The sequence below is a fragment of the Callithrix jacchus genome, chromosome 3 (genome assembly GCF_049354715.1).
Source record: "Callithrix jacchus isolate 240 chromosome 3, calJac240_pri, whole genome shotgun sequence".
Lineage (NCBI taxonomy): Eukaryota > Metazoa > Chordata > Mammalia > Primates > Cebidae > Callithrix > Callithrix jacchus.
The window spans coordinates 91,974,203-91,991,028 of NC_133504.1; the positions used below are offsets into that span (position 1 = coordinate 91,974,203).

General features: G+C 38.2%; 1 protein-coding gene across 3 annotated transcripts in view; it reads left to right on the plus strand.

Moving 5' to 3' along the window:
• The first annotated feature begins 8,631 nt into the window (after positions 1-8,631).
• Positions 8,632-16,826, plus strand: part of PPA2 (inorganic pyrophosphatase 2) — a 106,299-nt gene continuing 98,104 nt past the window's right edge. For all 3 annotated transcript variants that reach the window (XR_013533006.1, XM_035293203.3, XM_008992899.5), the window contains exon 1: positions 8,632-8,821. Coding sequence is in view for 2 of the 3 variants with exons in the window: in XM_035293203.3 (XP_035149094.3) it covers positions 8,644-8,821 (178 nt within the window). In the remaining variant the exon portion in view is untranslated. The remainder of the gene's footprint in view (positions 8,822-16,826) is intronic.

Sequence of the window (16,826 nt, forward strand, 5' to 3'; positions counted from 1 at the left end):
TGTCTGTCAACAGATGAATGGATAAATAAAACTTCCATTTTAATGGAAAATCTTTTGTAACAGCTTTTATATTCTTCCAAAATGAAAGATAATAAAAGATAGATAATAAAATCTACTGCACTCAAAATCTTTGAAAAATCAACCTAATGCCTATCAGATAAAGAAGGCATGAAAGACATTTGTAATAAAACTGTTATGTATGAAATAAAAGTATATGTCCAATATGCAAATGTGCAGGCACCAGTACTCCAGACATACAAAGCAATCATATGTTTGCATCTCAATGTATTACCACCAGGGATTGAGAGCTGTAAATGTAGATTGATAGGGTGTAGTATTAGTGACTCAAATAGAATGCACATATGAAAACAATGGAAAAAACAACTTTGTGTTTATTTGCAAAATGACAGTTTTTAGGCTCAGACATGTATTTTTAAAAAAACAGGCTTTTTTTTTCACCTACACAAATTTCTTATGTGACATTTGAGAGCAATGTGCACACACAACTCTTTCTTGTATAGAGCTGTCTTTTGAGTATTACAGGATGTGCTGCATCCCTGGTCCCTACATACTGAATAGCAATAATGCTCCTCAATCATTGTGACATCAAAAACACCCTGACAATTTCCAAAAATGCCTCTGGGGGCAGTACTGCCCCTTTGAGAATCTCTGACTCAATGACTACTCCCTGAATCTTAAATTTCTCTGCAGATTTACAGAGAATATAATTTTAATTTAAATAAATTAATTAAATTAATTAAATAAGAAATAAATTAATTAAATAAGAAATAAATTTAATTTCTTAAAATTAAATGCAAGTTCTGTATTTGCCCATACAGTCTATGGGTGATTGTTTAAATGTGCATGTAACCCTCATGTATCTGAACCACATGGAGCCCAGTCTTAGTATATTACATCTTCCTGAATACACAAGACTAACTCCAAAAGCACTGAGGAGTAATATAAAAGACTCTGTAGGCTTCAAAGGGAGTGTTAGAAAAGAGCTACATTTTCCCGTATACAGTAAAACTTCTCTAAAATCCATTTTAAGTATTTCTGCTATTTTTCTCAAAGTCTCTCTCACTCCCCAAATATCTATCATTCAGCTCTACCAGACAAGCTGGCTTCAAATCAAAATAAAATGCTGTGACAAGTTTTCTTGTTCCCTCCCTCCAGATGGACACAAACACTTCAAAGAATTATCTTGATGTTGGTCCTCTTGTCACTTTTTTGGGGAGCGAAATGGTAGAATAAGATATTTAGTCACCTGAGTCTTCATTTTTAAGGTTTCTGGGCTTAGGAACAGACATACAGGAACACATCAGCTCTCCCATCTGCTTTCTCCAACCTTGTTTCCAGCCTCATTCTAGGTCCTGGCTTGTTCTGACTGCTGAATGAATTATGGAGTTGGCAGCTCACGGCATCTTCCTTTAAGCATCTAATTAAGAATTGCTTTAAAACAAATTTATTTGTTCTCAGGGACTCCTCTAATAGTGGAAAGTCAGGAAAATAACTTGAAACAATGTCACTTTCAAAAATAAAACAAAATTAACTGTTTGCTGTGAAGCATTTTTAAGGCTGAACCACCAAAATTGAGTTTCAGAGAACTACCATTTGGAAATCTCTTTTTCACTATAGCAAATATATATTTTCTTCATTTAAGGTACCCAGAACTATGTTCCAATATTGAATTGAGCAGTCTTTTAAAGAGCTTTTACCCAAGACATCTGGCTAAATTATCATACAGGTATAGATCTGTCAGAAATATATGAGATCTAAGAAACAAGAGAAAATGATTATTAATGAACCATTGCCTCATTCAGAAACATAGCCTATTTATAGTAAGTGGCCTTGAAATTGGGAGCTAAAATCAGTTGCTAATTGTTGCGTATGTTGAAAAAAGACTTCTGATATTTCAAATTAGGTGTTCAGAAACTTTTTAAAAAAGGCCTTCTGAAATTTTAAGCTTTTTTCATTACGTTAGTAGAGGTGGGGATGGTGAGGAAATAGGTAAAGTCTACAAAATGAAAATTAGAAAGACAGTTGCTTAAAAATATAATTACACAAAATTTTCTCATTAATAATAAAGAATAGTATGTTAGAATTTCAGAAAGAGTAAAACCCTGCATAGATGGCCCTCAGGGGAGCCTAGTTCCATTCAGTATAAAATGATTAACAAATTTTCAGACGATTGCAGAAGAGGCAGGGTGTACTGACATTCAAGCAATGGCAATTCAGATTAAGAACAGATACCTGTTATAAATGGGGCATGTAAAGGTACTAATGTCACTCTGACAGCCAGATAGGAAGTTAAAATAGAACAATGATTTTCATTAGATGAAAAGAAAATACAGTTATGGAAAACACAGTTAATGCAAGAGAAAAGAAATGGAAGATTTTTCTATGTCAAATTATTAATAGTAAATATTACTTCAATAGTTTCTGAATGCAAGTCATTTTCTATGATAGTTTGTTTTTATTATTGTTGTTTTTAAATAGGCTTTAATTTTTAGAGCAGTTTTAGGTTCAAAGCAAAATTGGGCAGAAGATACAGAGATTTCCTTTATTCTCCCTACCCTACATACACCGCCCCCACCATCCCCTACTACCAACATCCTACACCAGAGCAGTACATTTATTACAATCAAACCTACACCGACAAATCATTATTACCCTAATTCCTTAGTTTACATTAGGCTTCATTTTTGGTGTTCTGTATTCTGCAGATTTGGACAAATGTATAATGACATATATCCACAAGTAAAGTGTCATACGGAGAAGTTTCAGTGCCCTAAAAATACCCTGGGTTCCACCTATCCATCCTTCACTCTTCTCTAACTCCTGGAAACCAATGATGCTTTTACAGTCTCCACACTTTAACCTTTTCCAGAATGTCATATAGTTGGAATCATACAGTACATAGCCTTTTAGATTGGTTTCTTTCACTTAATAATATCAATTTAAGGTTTATTTATGTCTTTCCATGGCTTAATAGCTCACTTCTTTTTAGTACTGAATAGTATTTCGTTGTCTGGATGTACCATCGTTTATCCATTCACCTACTGAAGGACATCCTGGTTGCACCAAATTTTGGCAGTCACAAATTAAAATTGCTACAAATATCTATGTGTGTGTGTGTGTGTGTGTGTGTGTGAGAGAGAGAGAGAGAGAGAGATGGGGATTTGGTGTACAGATTATTTTGTCACCCAGGAAATAGTACCTGATAGGTAGTTTTTGGGCCCACCCTCCAACCCACTCTTCACCCAAGGAGGCAGTGATGTCAGTTATTCCCTTCTTTCCTTCTTTGCATCCATGTGTACTCAATGTTTAGCTCTCACTTGTAAGAGCATGCAGTATTTGCTTTTTTATTCTTGCATTAATTAATCTAGAATAATGGCTTCCATCTCTGTTGCTGCAAAGAACACGATTTCCTTCTTTTTTTTGGCAGCATAGTATTCCATGGTGCAGATGTATTACTACATTTTCTTTGTCCAGTCCACTGTTGATGGCTTTTTGCCCATTTTTTAAATTGGGCAGCTTTCTTTTTCTTGAGTTTTAACAAGGTCTTTGTATATTTTGATAATAATCCTTTATCAGAAACATATTTTGCAAATATTTTCTTTCGGTCTATGACATGTTTTCTCATCTTGAATCATTATTGTTTTACTAAGAAAAATAACTACAGCAATAAAACACACACACACACACACACACACAAACACACACACACGTGTACACATTTTAAGACCTCAAGTTAGTCAAGCTCTTGTAGCTTTGTTGTATTGTGAAAATAATTTTATCAATAGATAATTTCCAGTATTTAAATGAGAAATGGTTTAGAACTGTGACATGTATTTATTAGGAAAAAATGTGGTTGATGAATATCAGATAAACATGAACTTTAAGTAACATTGTGAAATATTTTTGAAATCTTTTGTAATTTGACAAATATTTTGAATGTTTGGTAATGTGAAAATTACTTTTAAAGTCTCCTTTGTGGGTAAAGTCTTCCAAAGGCTAGTGATATCACAATGTGTCTCTGAACTGATTAATTAGAAAATATTCAAAATTGTTTTAAAATTCTCACTATTTTTATTGCATACTGCTCTATTTCTTGCCCCCCACAAGCTAGCTATTGCAAGCAAAGATGAGCAATTAGCAAATTTCTTAATTTGCTTGTCATGTTGTAGGTAATAGTAGTAATTCATTTTAGGGACATTTGCTGCTTTTATAAAAGCAAACACATAAATGAGCACTCCTCAATTCCAAAATTATTTTGTTTTCTATTAGGATAATCCAGCATTGCAAAAAACAATAACCATAACCATGACAGATTTTGTGTTATGCTTACCAATGCTGAAAGCAGAAACAGAAGTGAAATTCACTAATTATCTAATTTTTCTCTAGTCCCAACTATTATCTTTACTGCAGTTTCACAGTTATGATAGTTACTGTGATGTGCCACTGCTTAATGACTTTTTTTTTCTCAACCGTTGGGAGTACAGGCAGTAAATAGCATTTAACAGTCAGCTTCTTCAGGGATGACCATTGTTGCCTTGTCCAAACCATGTCCTTTCCCAGATCAGCCTATATACATTCAATCATTGAGGTTATAAAGGCTCATCAATTTGTGCTCTCCATTGGACAACTGTAACTAGCCTTTTAAATTCAAGAGTATTCTGAGGCTATTGGCTTGCATCACAGCCCAACTTCTCTCTCAGCTCAATCTTGCTTTCTTACCTTCATTTTAACATACTGATCCCAAGTGTACAACCTAATAAATACTGCACAAACATACCAAATTCAATCTCAGAGTCTGCTTGTCAGAGAATTCCACTGGTGAAAATAGTTTCATCTCCAGCAGGAACTATGCATTGTTTCAAACTCAACATGTCCCAAGCCATATTTATCATCTTAGTGTCAAAATTTCTCTCTCATTTTTATTAACATATATCTGAAAATAATGCCACATATCTCTTGGTTATTTATTCTATATGGAACACCAAGTAATTTTTTTTTAAATATCTTCCATCCTTATTTCAATACTTCCAATAAGACATCAAATTTGGTGTTTTCTTCCAAATTCAACATTCCTTTCTATTTCTGTTGCCAGATTGACTGTCTGGGTCCTTGATACTTAGTACCTGAGATACTGTCAATACCTGGACACCATGTCTCTTATTTCATATACTGGTCCTTCTTACATATTAGTTATAAATTAGTTTTCCTGAACCATCAGTTTCAATTCTCTATCGAAGAATCTCTGGTGGTTTGTATTTCATAAACTCTGAAAATATGATTTTATATGTATTTGTCTTTATTCTCCAACTTGCAAACTCCTAGGACTAAGACTTATACTTGCTACATGATGACAACAGGAGACGTCAATAATGGAAGTCCAATGTGTTAGACTCCAAACCTCTAAATTTGAATAATTACATAACCAAACATTACGTGATAAATATACCCTCAGAATATTTTAAAAAAATTTTAAAAGCTAACCTGATACTTATTTCCTATCATTTATATTATCCATTTTTAATTTTGATTCTCAAATATTACAATTAACTGTAGAGAATGAAAGATAAAAATTGAAGTGATTAAAAATAAATGTAAACTTATTATTTAAGTTATTTAAGAAATGTAAGAGATTAAAAATAAATGTAAACAAAAAAGTCAGCATTTCCTTTTTTGAACGCGTAATAACTTGGTAACATTTTACAATGTAATTTATGCCAAGTTAGTGAAGAGATTTCATTTTCTTTCTTTCTTTTTTTTTTTTAAGATGGGGTTTCAACATCTTGGCCAGGTTGGTCTTGAACTTCTGACCTCATGATCCACCTGCCTCAGCCTCCCAACGTGCTGGGATTACAGGTGTGAGCCACCGCGTCCGGTGAGATTTCATTTTAAGTAAACATTCACATTCAGAAATGTTTAGTAACTTTTTTTTCTTAAAATCAGGATGCATATACTTTGTTGTCAGTTATTAATAAAATATGTTGCCAGAGTTAAGAAAAGCTATTAGCAAGAGGGACCTCAGAACTACATGCTAGATTAACTCAATAGATAACTTTGTTTTTGAGACAGTGTGGCTCTGTTGGTCAAGCTGGAGTGCAATGGCACGATTTTTTGTTTCACTGAGACCTCTGTATCCCAGGCTTAAACCATCCTCTCATCTTAGCCTCGCAAGTAGCTGGAACTACAGGCATGTGCCGCCCCACTCAGCTGACTTTGTATTTTTTGTAGAGATGGGATTTTGTCAGGTTGCCCAGGCTGCTGGTCTCGAACTCCTGTGCTCAAGCCATTCTCCCACCTTGGTCTCCCAAGTGTTGGGATTACAGGCATGAGCCACCATGCTCAGCCTAGATAACTCATTTTAAGACCCAAAGATCATTAGAAATTAGCCCACAACCTTGCCTCCATAGGAATTAGACTTATTTAAATATCTGATCTGCAAAAGTTAATAGAAAAATTAAGCTTATTTTCCAATATAAACAATAAAATTACACAACTCTGTGACATATGCACAAAAGAGATTTTCTCTCCCTTTTTATGGAGCTTTTGCCTTATAGTTATGCCTATTCAAGTTGACACATTTCAAAGCTACCACTGTTGAGAAAACATTTTAGGATCTATAATCTAAATAGAAAGCCTCTAAGTAGCCAGTCACAACATCTCCTAGAGATCCTTTCTGGAACCTGGGTAGACTAGTCTCCCAATTTTAATGATCACAATGCTGAAAGAACCTGGGTGTCCAGTAGGAAAGTGGTCTAGTTGATGACAGTCTCAAAGAAGACAGACTAGAAAGAAAAAAAATGACATTTGTGGCAGACTACTGGTTGTCCTACAATATCCATTCTCTCCTTCTTCCTCAGTAGTATGGCTCCCAATTGTTATATAGGGCTATCACTACTCAGAATAAGGTTTGCTAGTTTATAGTTTGTGGTAGCCGTTAGACTAAGTGCTGTCCAATGGGATGCAAGTAGAAGTGATACAAGTGATTTGTGAGCAATGTTCTCAAGGGAAGGGGTACAACCTTCTTCTCTTCGGTCTGTCTGGCAGGTGGAATGAGGATGTAATGTTGGAGCTATGGTAGCTATCTTAAATTACGAAGGTGACCTTAGCAATAGAGGTCAAGCACATAAGAGCAATAAGACAGATTCACTTGATTCCCTCCTACAAGATTTCTCCACTACAGAGCCATCTTGGTATCAGCTTTCAGATCTTTGCAAGTAAATGCTGGTTTTAAATATCTTGTCTAATTTCTTGTTAACCATATTGTGTTGTTTGTAGCCATAGAACAGAGAAGTTAACTAGTGTAGTATCAAATTTGCAATTCTAACTTAATTACTTAATTAGTTAACATAATCTATGTAAAGGATGTAAGTCTTCCCTTAAAGGGCCTGGATTTTAAGTTAGAATTATATTTTTATAAATTTATGTATTGTGCTTATTAAAATCTCATAATCTAATTTTTACTGTAGTATTTCAAATCAGGAGATAATTTTTTAATGCCTTCTTTTAATTAAAATAATTTCACTTTGTTTTTTCAAATCCATAAGCACACATTTCTTTGCCTCTTTCTATAAAATTGCTACTCTTCTAGCTCTCACTTTTATGTATTGAGTAACTGATACATTTAATTTTTAAAAAGTTTTAGTTTGTAATTTATAAAATCTTATTTACTTCTATCTTCTGGATTCTTTCACTCCTATTTACTGTGATAATTGACTTTTATCAATTTTATTTGACAACAAGGAGGTCATCTGATGACCTTGGGAAGGTGGAGGAAACCTTCTGGATTGACATGAGGGAAGAATATGAAGAAATGGAGACAGTGACTGTGGACAATTCTTTTAACAATTTTTTCTGGAAGGCTCCATAACCAGAAATTTCTAAGGTGATGAGAAAGACTTAGCAGAGAGGGAATTTCAGAAGCCATAAAGAAACCGTAATTATATGCCAAGCATGGTGCAACATCCTGCGGGGATACTACGTTTCAAGTCTTCAGTGCATGGTCAACTACCATCTAGCTGGCAGGTCAAGGTGAAATAGGGAACATAAGTTCACAGTTATACAGGTATGGTATCAAATACCACTGGAGAAATGAAAATGTAAGAGAAAGGATAAATCACCTCTACTGGGTTAGAAAACGGCCTCATGAAGAAGATGGCATTTGAATACGCTACTTAGGGTTTTTTGCTGTATAAGTCGGTGTCAAGGTCACGTTTTCACGTGGTGGCCTGATCATTTTGTCTTATAGTGATGTCTGTGTGCGTATGCGCTCATCTCCGATGTTGGACAGGGTCTAGAGCAGTTCCCGGTACAGAGTAATCACTCAGTATTACATTACTCTAATAAATCATGATAGTAAATCTTGAAGGGATAAATGAAGTCATGAATAAATGTATGAATTAACGAGTGGCAGTGAGCGTCTCAGGAGTGGTGGGCCCTTCTTTGAGCCGCAGCCTCGCTGAAGGTACAGTGCGCACAACTGGCTGGTGGCCCAGATTCCACTAAGGACCGGGATTGCAGCCCAAGCTCCGGGGTAGGAGGGACGACTCCAAGCGGTAGGGGGCGCCGGCGCGGACGGGCAGGGCCCTCAAGAACCTCCGCGCGCAGAGCCGGACCGCCATCTACGCCATGAGCGCGCTGCTGCTGCTGGTGCTGCGCGCGGGCCGCGGTTGGCGCGCGGGTGTCCCCGCCGCGGCCTGCCTGCAGTTGGCGACTAGCGCCGGGACCCAGCCGCGCCGTGCTATGGCCCAGTACCACACCGAGGAGCGCGGAGAGCCCTGCTCGCATAATTACCGCCTCTTCTTCAGTAAGTAGTTCGCGCAGCTTCGCCGCGCCGCGCGCCGGAGAAACCTGGGTGGGGGATGGAGTGGGGGACACTTGCAGCGCCCTGCGCGGTTTCCCCTCTCTCTCTTTGGGGTCCTCGGCGGTCACCCCGCGCTCCAGCCCCGCGAGATCATGCGCCGAGTCAGGAGAACGGCCAGAGAGTAGGCGGCGGATCCAGACGCCAAAGCGGAACGCCGGGGCGCAGGGCAGCCGGCGGCCGGCGGCCGGGGGAGGGAGACAGCACCCTGCACCCTGCTAGCCGCCCACCCAGAGAGGTGGGCAGAGTGCGAGCGTTCACCCCGCGGCGGCCAGCAACGGTTAGCAGGGCCCGGCGGCGGTTCTCAGTTCCCACAACTTAGTGAGGAAAGGAGGGCAGAGTCCGCCCACCGGCTGGCCTTTCTGGTGGCGTAATAAAGCCGTGAGAAAGCTCCTCCTTCCGGGAGCTTCCTGCTGTCGGAGAAGCAAGCGGAACTTTGCAGTGTCTAATCCAGCGTTTTGGAAAGATCTGATAAAGGTTATTTCCCAGAAGCATGACTTGATACGCACAGGTTTACACCCTGAGTGTGATCACGATCAAAAGCCTTGCTGGCTCCAGGGCAGCCCCTTCTTCTCCACAAGTTGGGCAAGCCTAGAGTGCTAAGCGACTTGCCGGGTCCCTGAGCTGCCCAGTTCAGGGAAAAGACCCAGGTCTTCGTGACTCATTGTTCGGTGTACTCCAGTGTTTCACTATGTACGTTAACTGTACCTGGAAATAGCGATCTTGGTCGCTTGCCTTCACGCCCCACTGACTGCAGAGCCATGGAGTGGTAGTATCTAAGTGGGCCTTGCATTATCGCTCCCCTGTTGGGAGCACTGGCTCTGGAGGCTTTCACTTCTAAGCTGGCCCTCGAGTTCTTCATCTGACCCCGAACGACTTTAAGTTTCTAAGCCTTGTTTTTTCTCATCTGTAAAATAGGGATGCAAGAATTACATGACGTTGTATATATAAAGTAATTAGTCACAGGGCCTAAAATAGAAATCACTATTAGTGATACCTCTACGCATTATAGACATTTGTACTGTAAGAAAGATTTGCAGTTATCCTACAAGAGGCTAGGGTCGAGGATTATTTTCTGGGAGCGAAGACGACCTTGCCTAAAGTCTTCTGATTATAATGCAACTAGTACTAGAATTTTTATCTTTTTTAAAATTGGTTTCAGTTTTCACCCTATGCCACATATTTTCTTCTATCTTCATTTGGTTAAGATTAATCAGGTGAACAGGAAGTATCAAATTTCTCAGTGGATTGTGTTCCAAAAGGTTACCATGTGATGATTAATGGGAATAGTCATAGAAACAGTGTTACAAAATGGCAGTTCCCTTTTGTTGTTGTTGTTGTTGTTGAGACAGAGTCGCACTTGTTGCCCAGGCTGGAGTGCAGTGGCGTGATTTCGGCTTACTGCAACCCCCACCTCCGGCGTTCACGCAATTTGCCGGTCTCAGCCTTTCGAGTAGCTGGGATTACAAGCACATGCCACCACACCTAGCTAATTTTTATATTTTTAGTAGAGACGAGGTTTCATCATATTGGTCAGGCTAGGCTTGAACTCCTGACCTCAAGTGATCCGCCTGCTTCGGCCTCCCAAAGTGCTTTTTAAGTAGATTTTAAAAAGCGTGTCTACTGCAAGTATTCTAGATTTGCAAGAAGTACAGCAATTAATGATAGATACCCAAATAATCAATAAATATTTATGAAATGTTCTAGAGACTGTATAGAGGAGATTTAGTTTTGGGAACTGCCCTCAGGAGATTCACAATATTACTATTAATTAACACACTGGTTGAGGAAAAACAGGCTTCAGAAGCCTGGAGCACACCGAGTACTTTACCCAGCACTGGATTTGGAATGGGGAGTCCAAGTCATAATCATGGCTCTGCCATTAACTTGCTGTGTGCTGTTAGGTGGGTGATTACTTCAGTTCTTTCTGCTGGAGCCAGTTTATTCAGCTGTAAAATGAAGCATTTGACTTTGAACGTTGATCCTCAAGGTCCTTCTCAGCACTGGTATTCCCTGAAGGCAGTGGATGAATAACAGAGATTCGAATAATCTCTATAAGGACAGGATCTCTAATGGGGCATTTTGAGGATTATTAACTTGCTGTGTCCTGTTGGGTGGGTGATTACTTTATTTCTTTCTCCTGGAGCCAGTTTCTTCAGCTATAAAATGAAGCATTTGACCTTGAAGTGATGATCCTCAAGGTCCTTCTCAGCACTGGTATTCCTTGAAGGCATTGGATGAATAATGGAGATTCCAGTAATCTCTAATAGGACAGGATCTCTAATGGGGGCATTTTGGGGATTATTTTGGCCTCTCATTGTTGGTTTGTTTCTTTAGCTGCAAATGTACTTAGGACTCATGATTTTTTTCTGTAACTAGAATGCCGCATATAAAATACTTTTTGCATTCAGTTGGATAAAATGAGCAGAAAAGAAGAAAACCGGTTTTACTAAGATAAATGGGCAAAAATTGGAAGAAAGGGGAGTGTGGTTTTGGAGGGTCCAGATGGTAAGATCCTGATTGGAAGGTGTGTTGGTTAAACAATTTCTGAACTAACCGCCAGATGGCATCACTGGCCAGGACTGTTTACTATTTGCTAGAAGGGGTAGGACAAAGTGAAAGGAAGCCACCCTCGGGCGAATGAGGTAAGGGGAAAGCAATGGACAAATTGTCCTAATTTATAAAGATGGTCACAGATTGGATATTCTTTACTCAGTGTGTCTGTATGCAGTATTAGGGTGGACTAATGTCTCACTTCAAAGAAAAATAAGAGCGTAGTACCACTTGGCCTAAAATTGTTATTCGTGTTACTAAAATGGAATCATTTTCCACATTTCCAAATATATTCCAAGTTTCTGAAATACTACTAGTGCATTGGGAGGCAGAGCATTTTCGAGCTTCATGTCTGTAAATGGTTTCTCTTTACTGTCATTCAGGAAAATCAGAATAAATGATTGAGGTAATACTTAAAAAAAATGATATTAAACTTTGTAGAAACAGTGAGACAGGATGATTAGGGGAAAGAGCATCCTGGTGGGAATCATCAGGTCTCCTTGGTGCCAGCCCTGGTCCTGTTAGTATGTTGCTGTCACTTCACCTCCCTGCACCTCATTTTTTCAAGCCATGGAATGAGAAGATTGAATTATCTGATCATTTTCCAAACTGCTTTAGTTGAACACAAACATCCCATGGGAAATTATTATGTTTTCTTTAAAACAGAAGGTTTCATGGTTTAATGAATGAGAACACTTCCCATTTTATTTCCTTTTTGAAGAGTAACGTGCATATTTAAGTTTTGGAAGATTCTGATGTAACTTGTCCAAAACTTGAATCACAAAAATACTTATTTCTTAGAACATTTGTTAACAGCTTAGTGATACCAGGGATATGATTTCTGTGACTTCCAGAAGTAACTGTGCTGTAACGGTTCTAGACTAATAGTTAAACCACTTACGTTGTAGTCCTGATTTTACCATCTTGGACAAGTCACTCAACTGAATTAACCACCAGATGGATGCCTTACCTCAGATGACATCTGATCTCTGTAAACAAAATGGGGATAGCACTAGTTGCTCTGGCAGTTAAATGAGACTATGTGTACACATAGTCTCACACATGATAGGTATTTAAGAAATGGTATTTATTTTTCCTTTTTGACTTTAAGACATTAGACTAAAATCCTTATTGTTAACATTCTGTAAAGGGAGAAAAAAAGGGGATGTGATAAAATTAATTATTTTGAAAGTGTTCCTATTAATTTATAGATTTCAGAGATTTTTTGTTGTTTATTCATTTTATTTTGTTTTTCATTTGTTTGTTTAGGGATGCGGTCTCAATGCTTTTGCCCAAGTTGGAGCACAGTGTGCTATCACAACTTACTGCATCCTTGACCTCCCCAGCTGAAGCAATCCTTTTACCTCTGCTTCCCCGTAGCTGGGATACAGGCATGCACCACTGTGCCTGTCTTCTTAGGTCTTAAAGTTTTAATGGTTACTTGGAATCTTTTGAATTAACTGTGAAATCATAATGAAGTTAGACTCATATCAGGCCAAAGACCTAATATTGCATGCCAGTATTCCTTTGAGATCTTGGGTGTTTTTGTTTGTTTTGTTTTGTTAATAATTTGAAATCTCTTAGATTCCAAACTTTTCTCAAAGGATAGGGAAAAGCTATGTTTTCCATAATTTGGAATGTTCTTATTATGGGATAGACAACCAGTTTACTTACAGAAATAGTGCTGAGGATAATTCAAGTTGCTTTTATTTAGTCTGGAAATGAACCATGCAGTTTTTAAAAATTAATTTGCTTTGTCACTTATAGTAAGCATGTGCTTGTGTTGAAATTACTGTAGGTTTTCTTTAAGTGTGTCATTTGGGTAAGTAGGTGGAGTCTGCCATTGAAAGTGCTGTATCTTTGGACTTCAAAAAGAACTTCCCATGAATAATCCAAAAAATATGATTGAGTCTTAAGTATAAGTTTCCGTGACTTTTTAAAGTTGGCCTATATCATAGAACTTCAACTGATACAATAGAACACAATGGGTACTGTGTGAATATAGAAAAAGTATTTTATTTGATTTTTCAGTTCCTAAAACCTTAAACGTTTTCTATAAGAATACTGTGAAATATGAATCGTGTGATCTATATGGAACAGAGGAAGCATTTTTATTGAAGTTTTTAAGCTTTTTTACATTTCTTAATCTTTTTATCAGAAAATAAAGCTAGCTTTAGTCGTTGCCGAAGCTTTTAGTAATGATCTCTATAAATGGTTTTGTAATAGTGTGTAATCATATGTTGGTATATGGTATACATTTAGCTGTCTGGTATATGTACATAAAATTAGTATAGTTTTCACATTCCATTCAGTTTTCTCACTTGCTTTGGTGTAAGTAATAAACTTTCATCCTGATACAACTTGCTCTTGTGAGAGAAAGAATCACATAGGTAACTTAGAAAATGCTAGAATAAAATCTAATTTCAGACCAGTCGAAGGGAAAAATTTTGACCACTGCTTAGCAATATCCTGTAGATTGATGGGCCTCATAGAGGTTAGCAATTAATGCCTAAGACACAATCTGATTTTTGACAAGAGTGAAATACCAAGGCAAAAATGACACAGTGACTACAATCATTTATCTTTTTCCCCCATAATAAATATCCTATTAAAGTGATAGTAAATCAGGATAAGAAAGGATAATCCTAAAACAACAGCTAAGGAACCACCACAGCTTGAGATTTTGAAACATGTATAAAGGATGTAAAAACTGATGGAGGTATGGTTATTAATGAAGCAGTGTGAAAGAAGTCCCAGCTGAAGTTTGTGTGTTCAGCGGATGTAGTTTAGGAAAAAGCTGAGCTGCTGCAGAACCTCAGAGAGGTTGCAAGTGTGTTGATATCAGATAGAATAGAGGGTTAGATGGATGTAGAACTTAACACAGGGGGATTAATTTAAGTTTTATTACAAATAGCACACAAACGTTTCCCGTGCAGGTCTAATGCATGAGGGGTGTGCTAGTTCCTTCTATACAAATTGAATTATTAGATGAGAGGAAAGTAGGACCCCTGATGGTGTTGGTGCCCCAGCAGCACTCTGCATGGTGGCATTTGGAGACCCCAGCATAACAGCCAGCCTCTTACCCATTCATCTCTGTGTAATACAGAGTTCCCAGTCATTTTTTTCTAGTCTGTTTAATATAAACTAAAATAGCCAAGGATCACTTAAGTTAAGCTTTCATCACTACTACTATACCCAACTGCTTGTCAGGGCTACCTGTCACCTGCATGCTGCAACCTTAATGGTCAGTTTGAAGTCCTCATATGACCTATTAACAGTACTTTTTACAGTTGATCACTTTCTTTGAAACACTTTCTTTTGTCTTTACCGGAGGAATTTCTCTGGGAATCCACTTTGTGTTAGTTTTGATGCATCTCCTTTACATTCTCCCTTGTTGAACTTTTGTCTTATTTCCCAACTGTAACCTTTGAAATGCTCAGGGCTCAATCCTCAGCCTGCTTCTCTATGCTGCCTCTGTAGGGCAGGGATTGGCAAAGTTTTCTGTAAAGGGCCAGATAAATTCTTTTAGTTTTGCAAACCATTCAGTCTCTGTTGCAAATACTCAGCTCTGTCACTGTAACATACAGCCATGGACAGTAAAAGTATGGATGTGGTTATGTTCCAATAAAACTGTACTTACAAAACTAAAACCAGGCCATGTGACAGATTTGGCCCAAAAGCCAGAGTTTGCTGACCATTGCTGTTGCTGTAGGTGATCCCATCAGGTCCCATAGTGTTAGACAATATTTACGATTCCCAGATTTATAACATTAGCCCCAGTGTCTTCTTGAACTCAAGATTTAAACCTCCAGCTTTCTACTCTGTATTTGTACTTAAATGTTAAGATACAACTCAAGATTAACAGTATAAAACAGAATGCCTGATTCCCCCACCCTCACCAAACTTGTTTCTTTCTCTGTCTTTAGTCACTAACGCATAACCTGGGAATCATTCATGTCACTTTTGCTCTTAGCCCACAGCTAACTCATTAGCATATATATATTTTTTAGAAATGTCCCAAAAGACAGTTCCTTCTTTCCACTTCCACCCTTGTCACTTTGTCTGTGTCACCATCATCTTTCCCTTGATCAGTCGTATTAACCTCCTGATTCTTCACCCTGCTTCCACCCTTATCCCCTTGTAGTCTACTTTCCATACAGCAATCACCTTGTTCCTTTTAAAATGTAAGTCAGATCAAGTCCAAGCTCGGCTTTCCATTTCACTCAAATTTTTTGAAATTTGTACCATAATATGTAAGGTCCTACTGGATCTGATACTGAGCTTCTCTCTGAATTCACTGCTTGCTACTCTTCCTTTTGATCAGTGTGCTCCTGCCATCCCTGCATGAGCAGGGTAGAAGAAGGCTCCCCTGCCCTAGACAGGCAATGATCAGGTGATGGTCAGGTAGTTGTTAACTGTTTCTCTAAGATAATAATTGGTTGCAGCCTGCACCAGGGAAAGGGAGTCTCCAAATAAACAGAATGTGGTCAGCATCTTCACATAAGATCTCAGGAACTGGGTCAGTGGGCTCAAGCATTCGCACTAAGAGGCAAAATGGCAGAGTTTGTTATAGGAGCTCCGAGGGACATTCTACTGATAAGGGGAACACAAGTGAACATGGGTACAACTCCAGTAAACACGTTGCACATGGTCCCCCTCCCAAGTGCTAGAAGGCCACTGTGTGTTCAGACAACCTGCCCCAAGGGAAGAATCAGGGGAGATGGGATGCAAGATCCTGGAAGTATGCCAACATATAAAACCCCAAGTCGAAAGGTCAGATCATGCATTTGTCTTTCAAGTTGGCCTCTTTGCTCTCTTCCAAGTGTACTTTCCTTCCTTTTGTTCCTGCTCTAAAGCTTTGTATTTTAATAAACTCATTTTATCTCTAAAACTTGCCTTGGCCTTTCCTGCCTTATGCACCTCAGTTGAATTCTTTTTCTGAGGAGGCAAGAACTGAGATTGTTGCAAAGCCATAAGGATTTGCCACTGGTAACATTTTCATTTTTCGTTCTTCACTTTCCCTAATTTGTTTTCCTTTATAGTGCTTATGATACATGATAGAATAAACACATAATCATCGCTTCCACACCCCAATTAGAATGTCATTTCCATAAGAGCTATGAATTGGAATTTGTATCCAGTACCTAGAACCATGCTTAGTATAGTGTGTATGTTCAGTAAATATTTAATGAATGAATTTAAGGAAAATTTACAAATGAAATGTGAAAAACAAGAAACTTGAATTTTGGAAGGTCAAATGGGTGTTCTCTGAGATTTTTAAAGTTATTACATCTGTTATAATGGAAAGGACAAGTGGGCTCTTAAGAAATGACAGTCAAAGACCAAGACCTTTAACAAATAACTTGTTAAAACAAATAACTCAGTAGAAGGTGTAGTG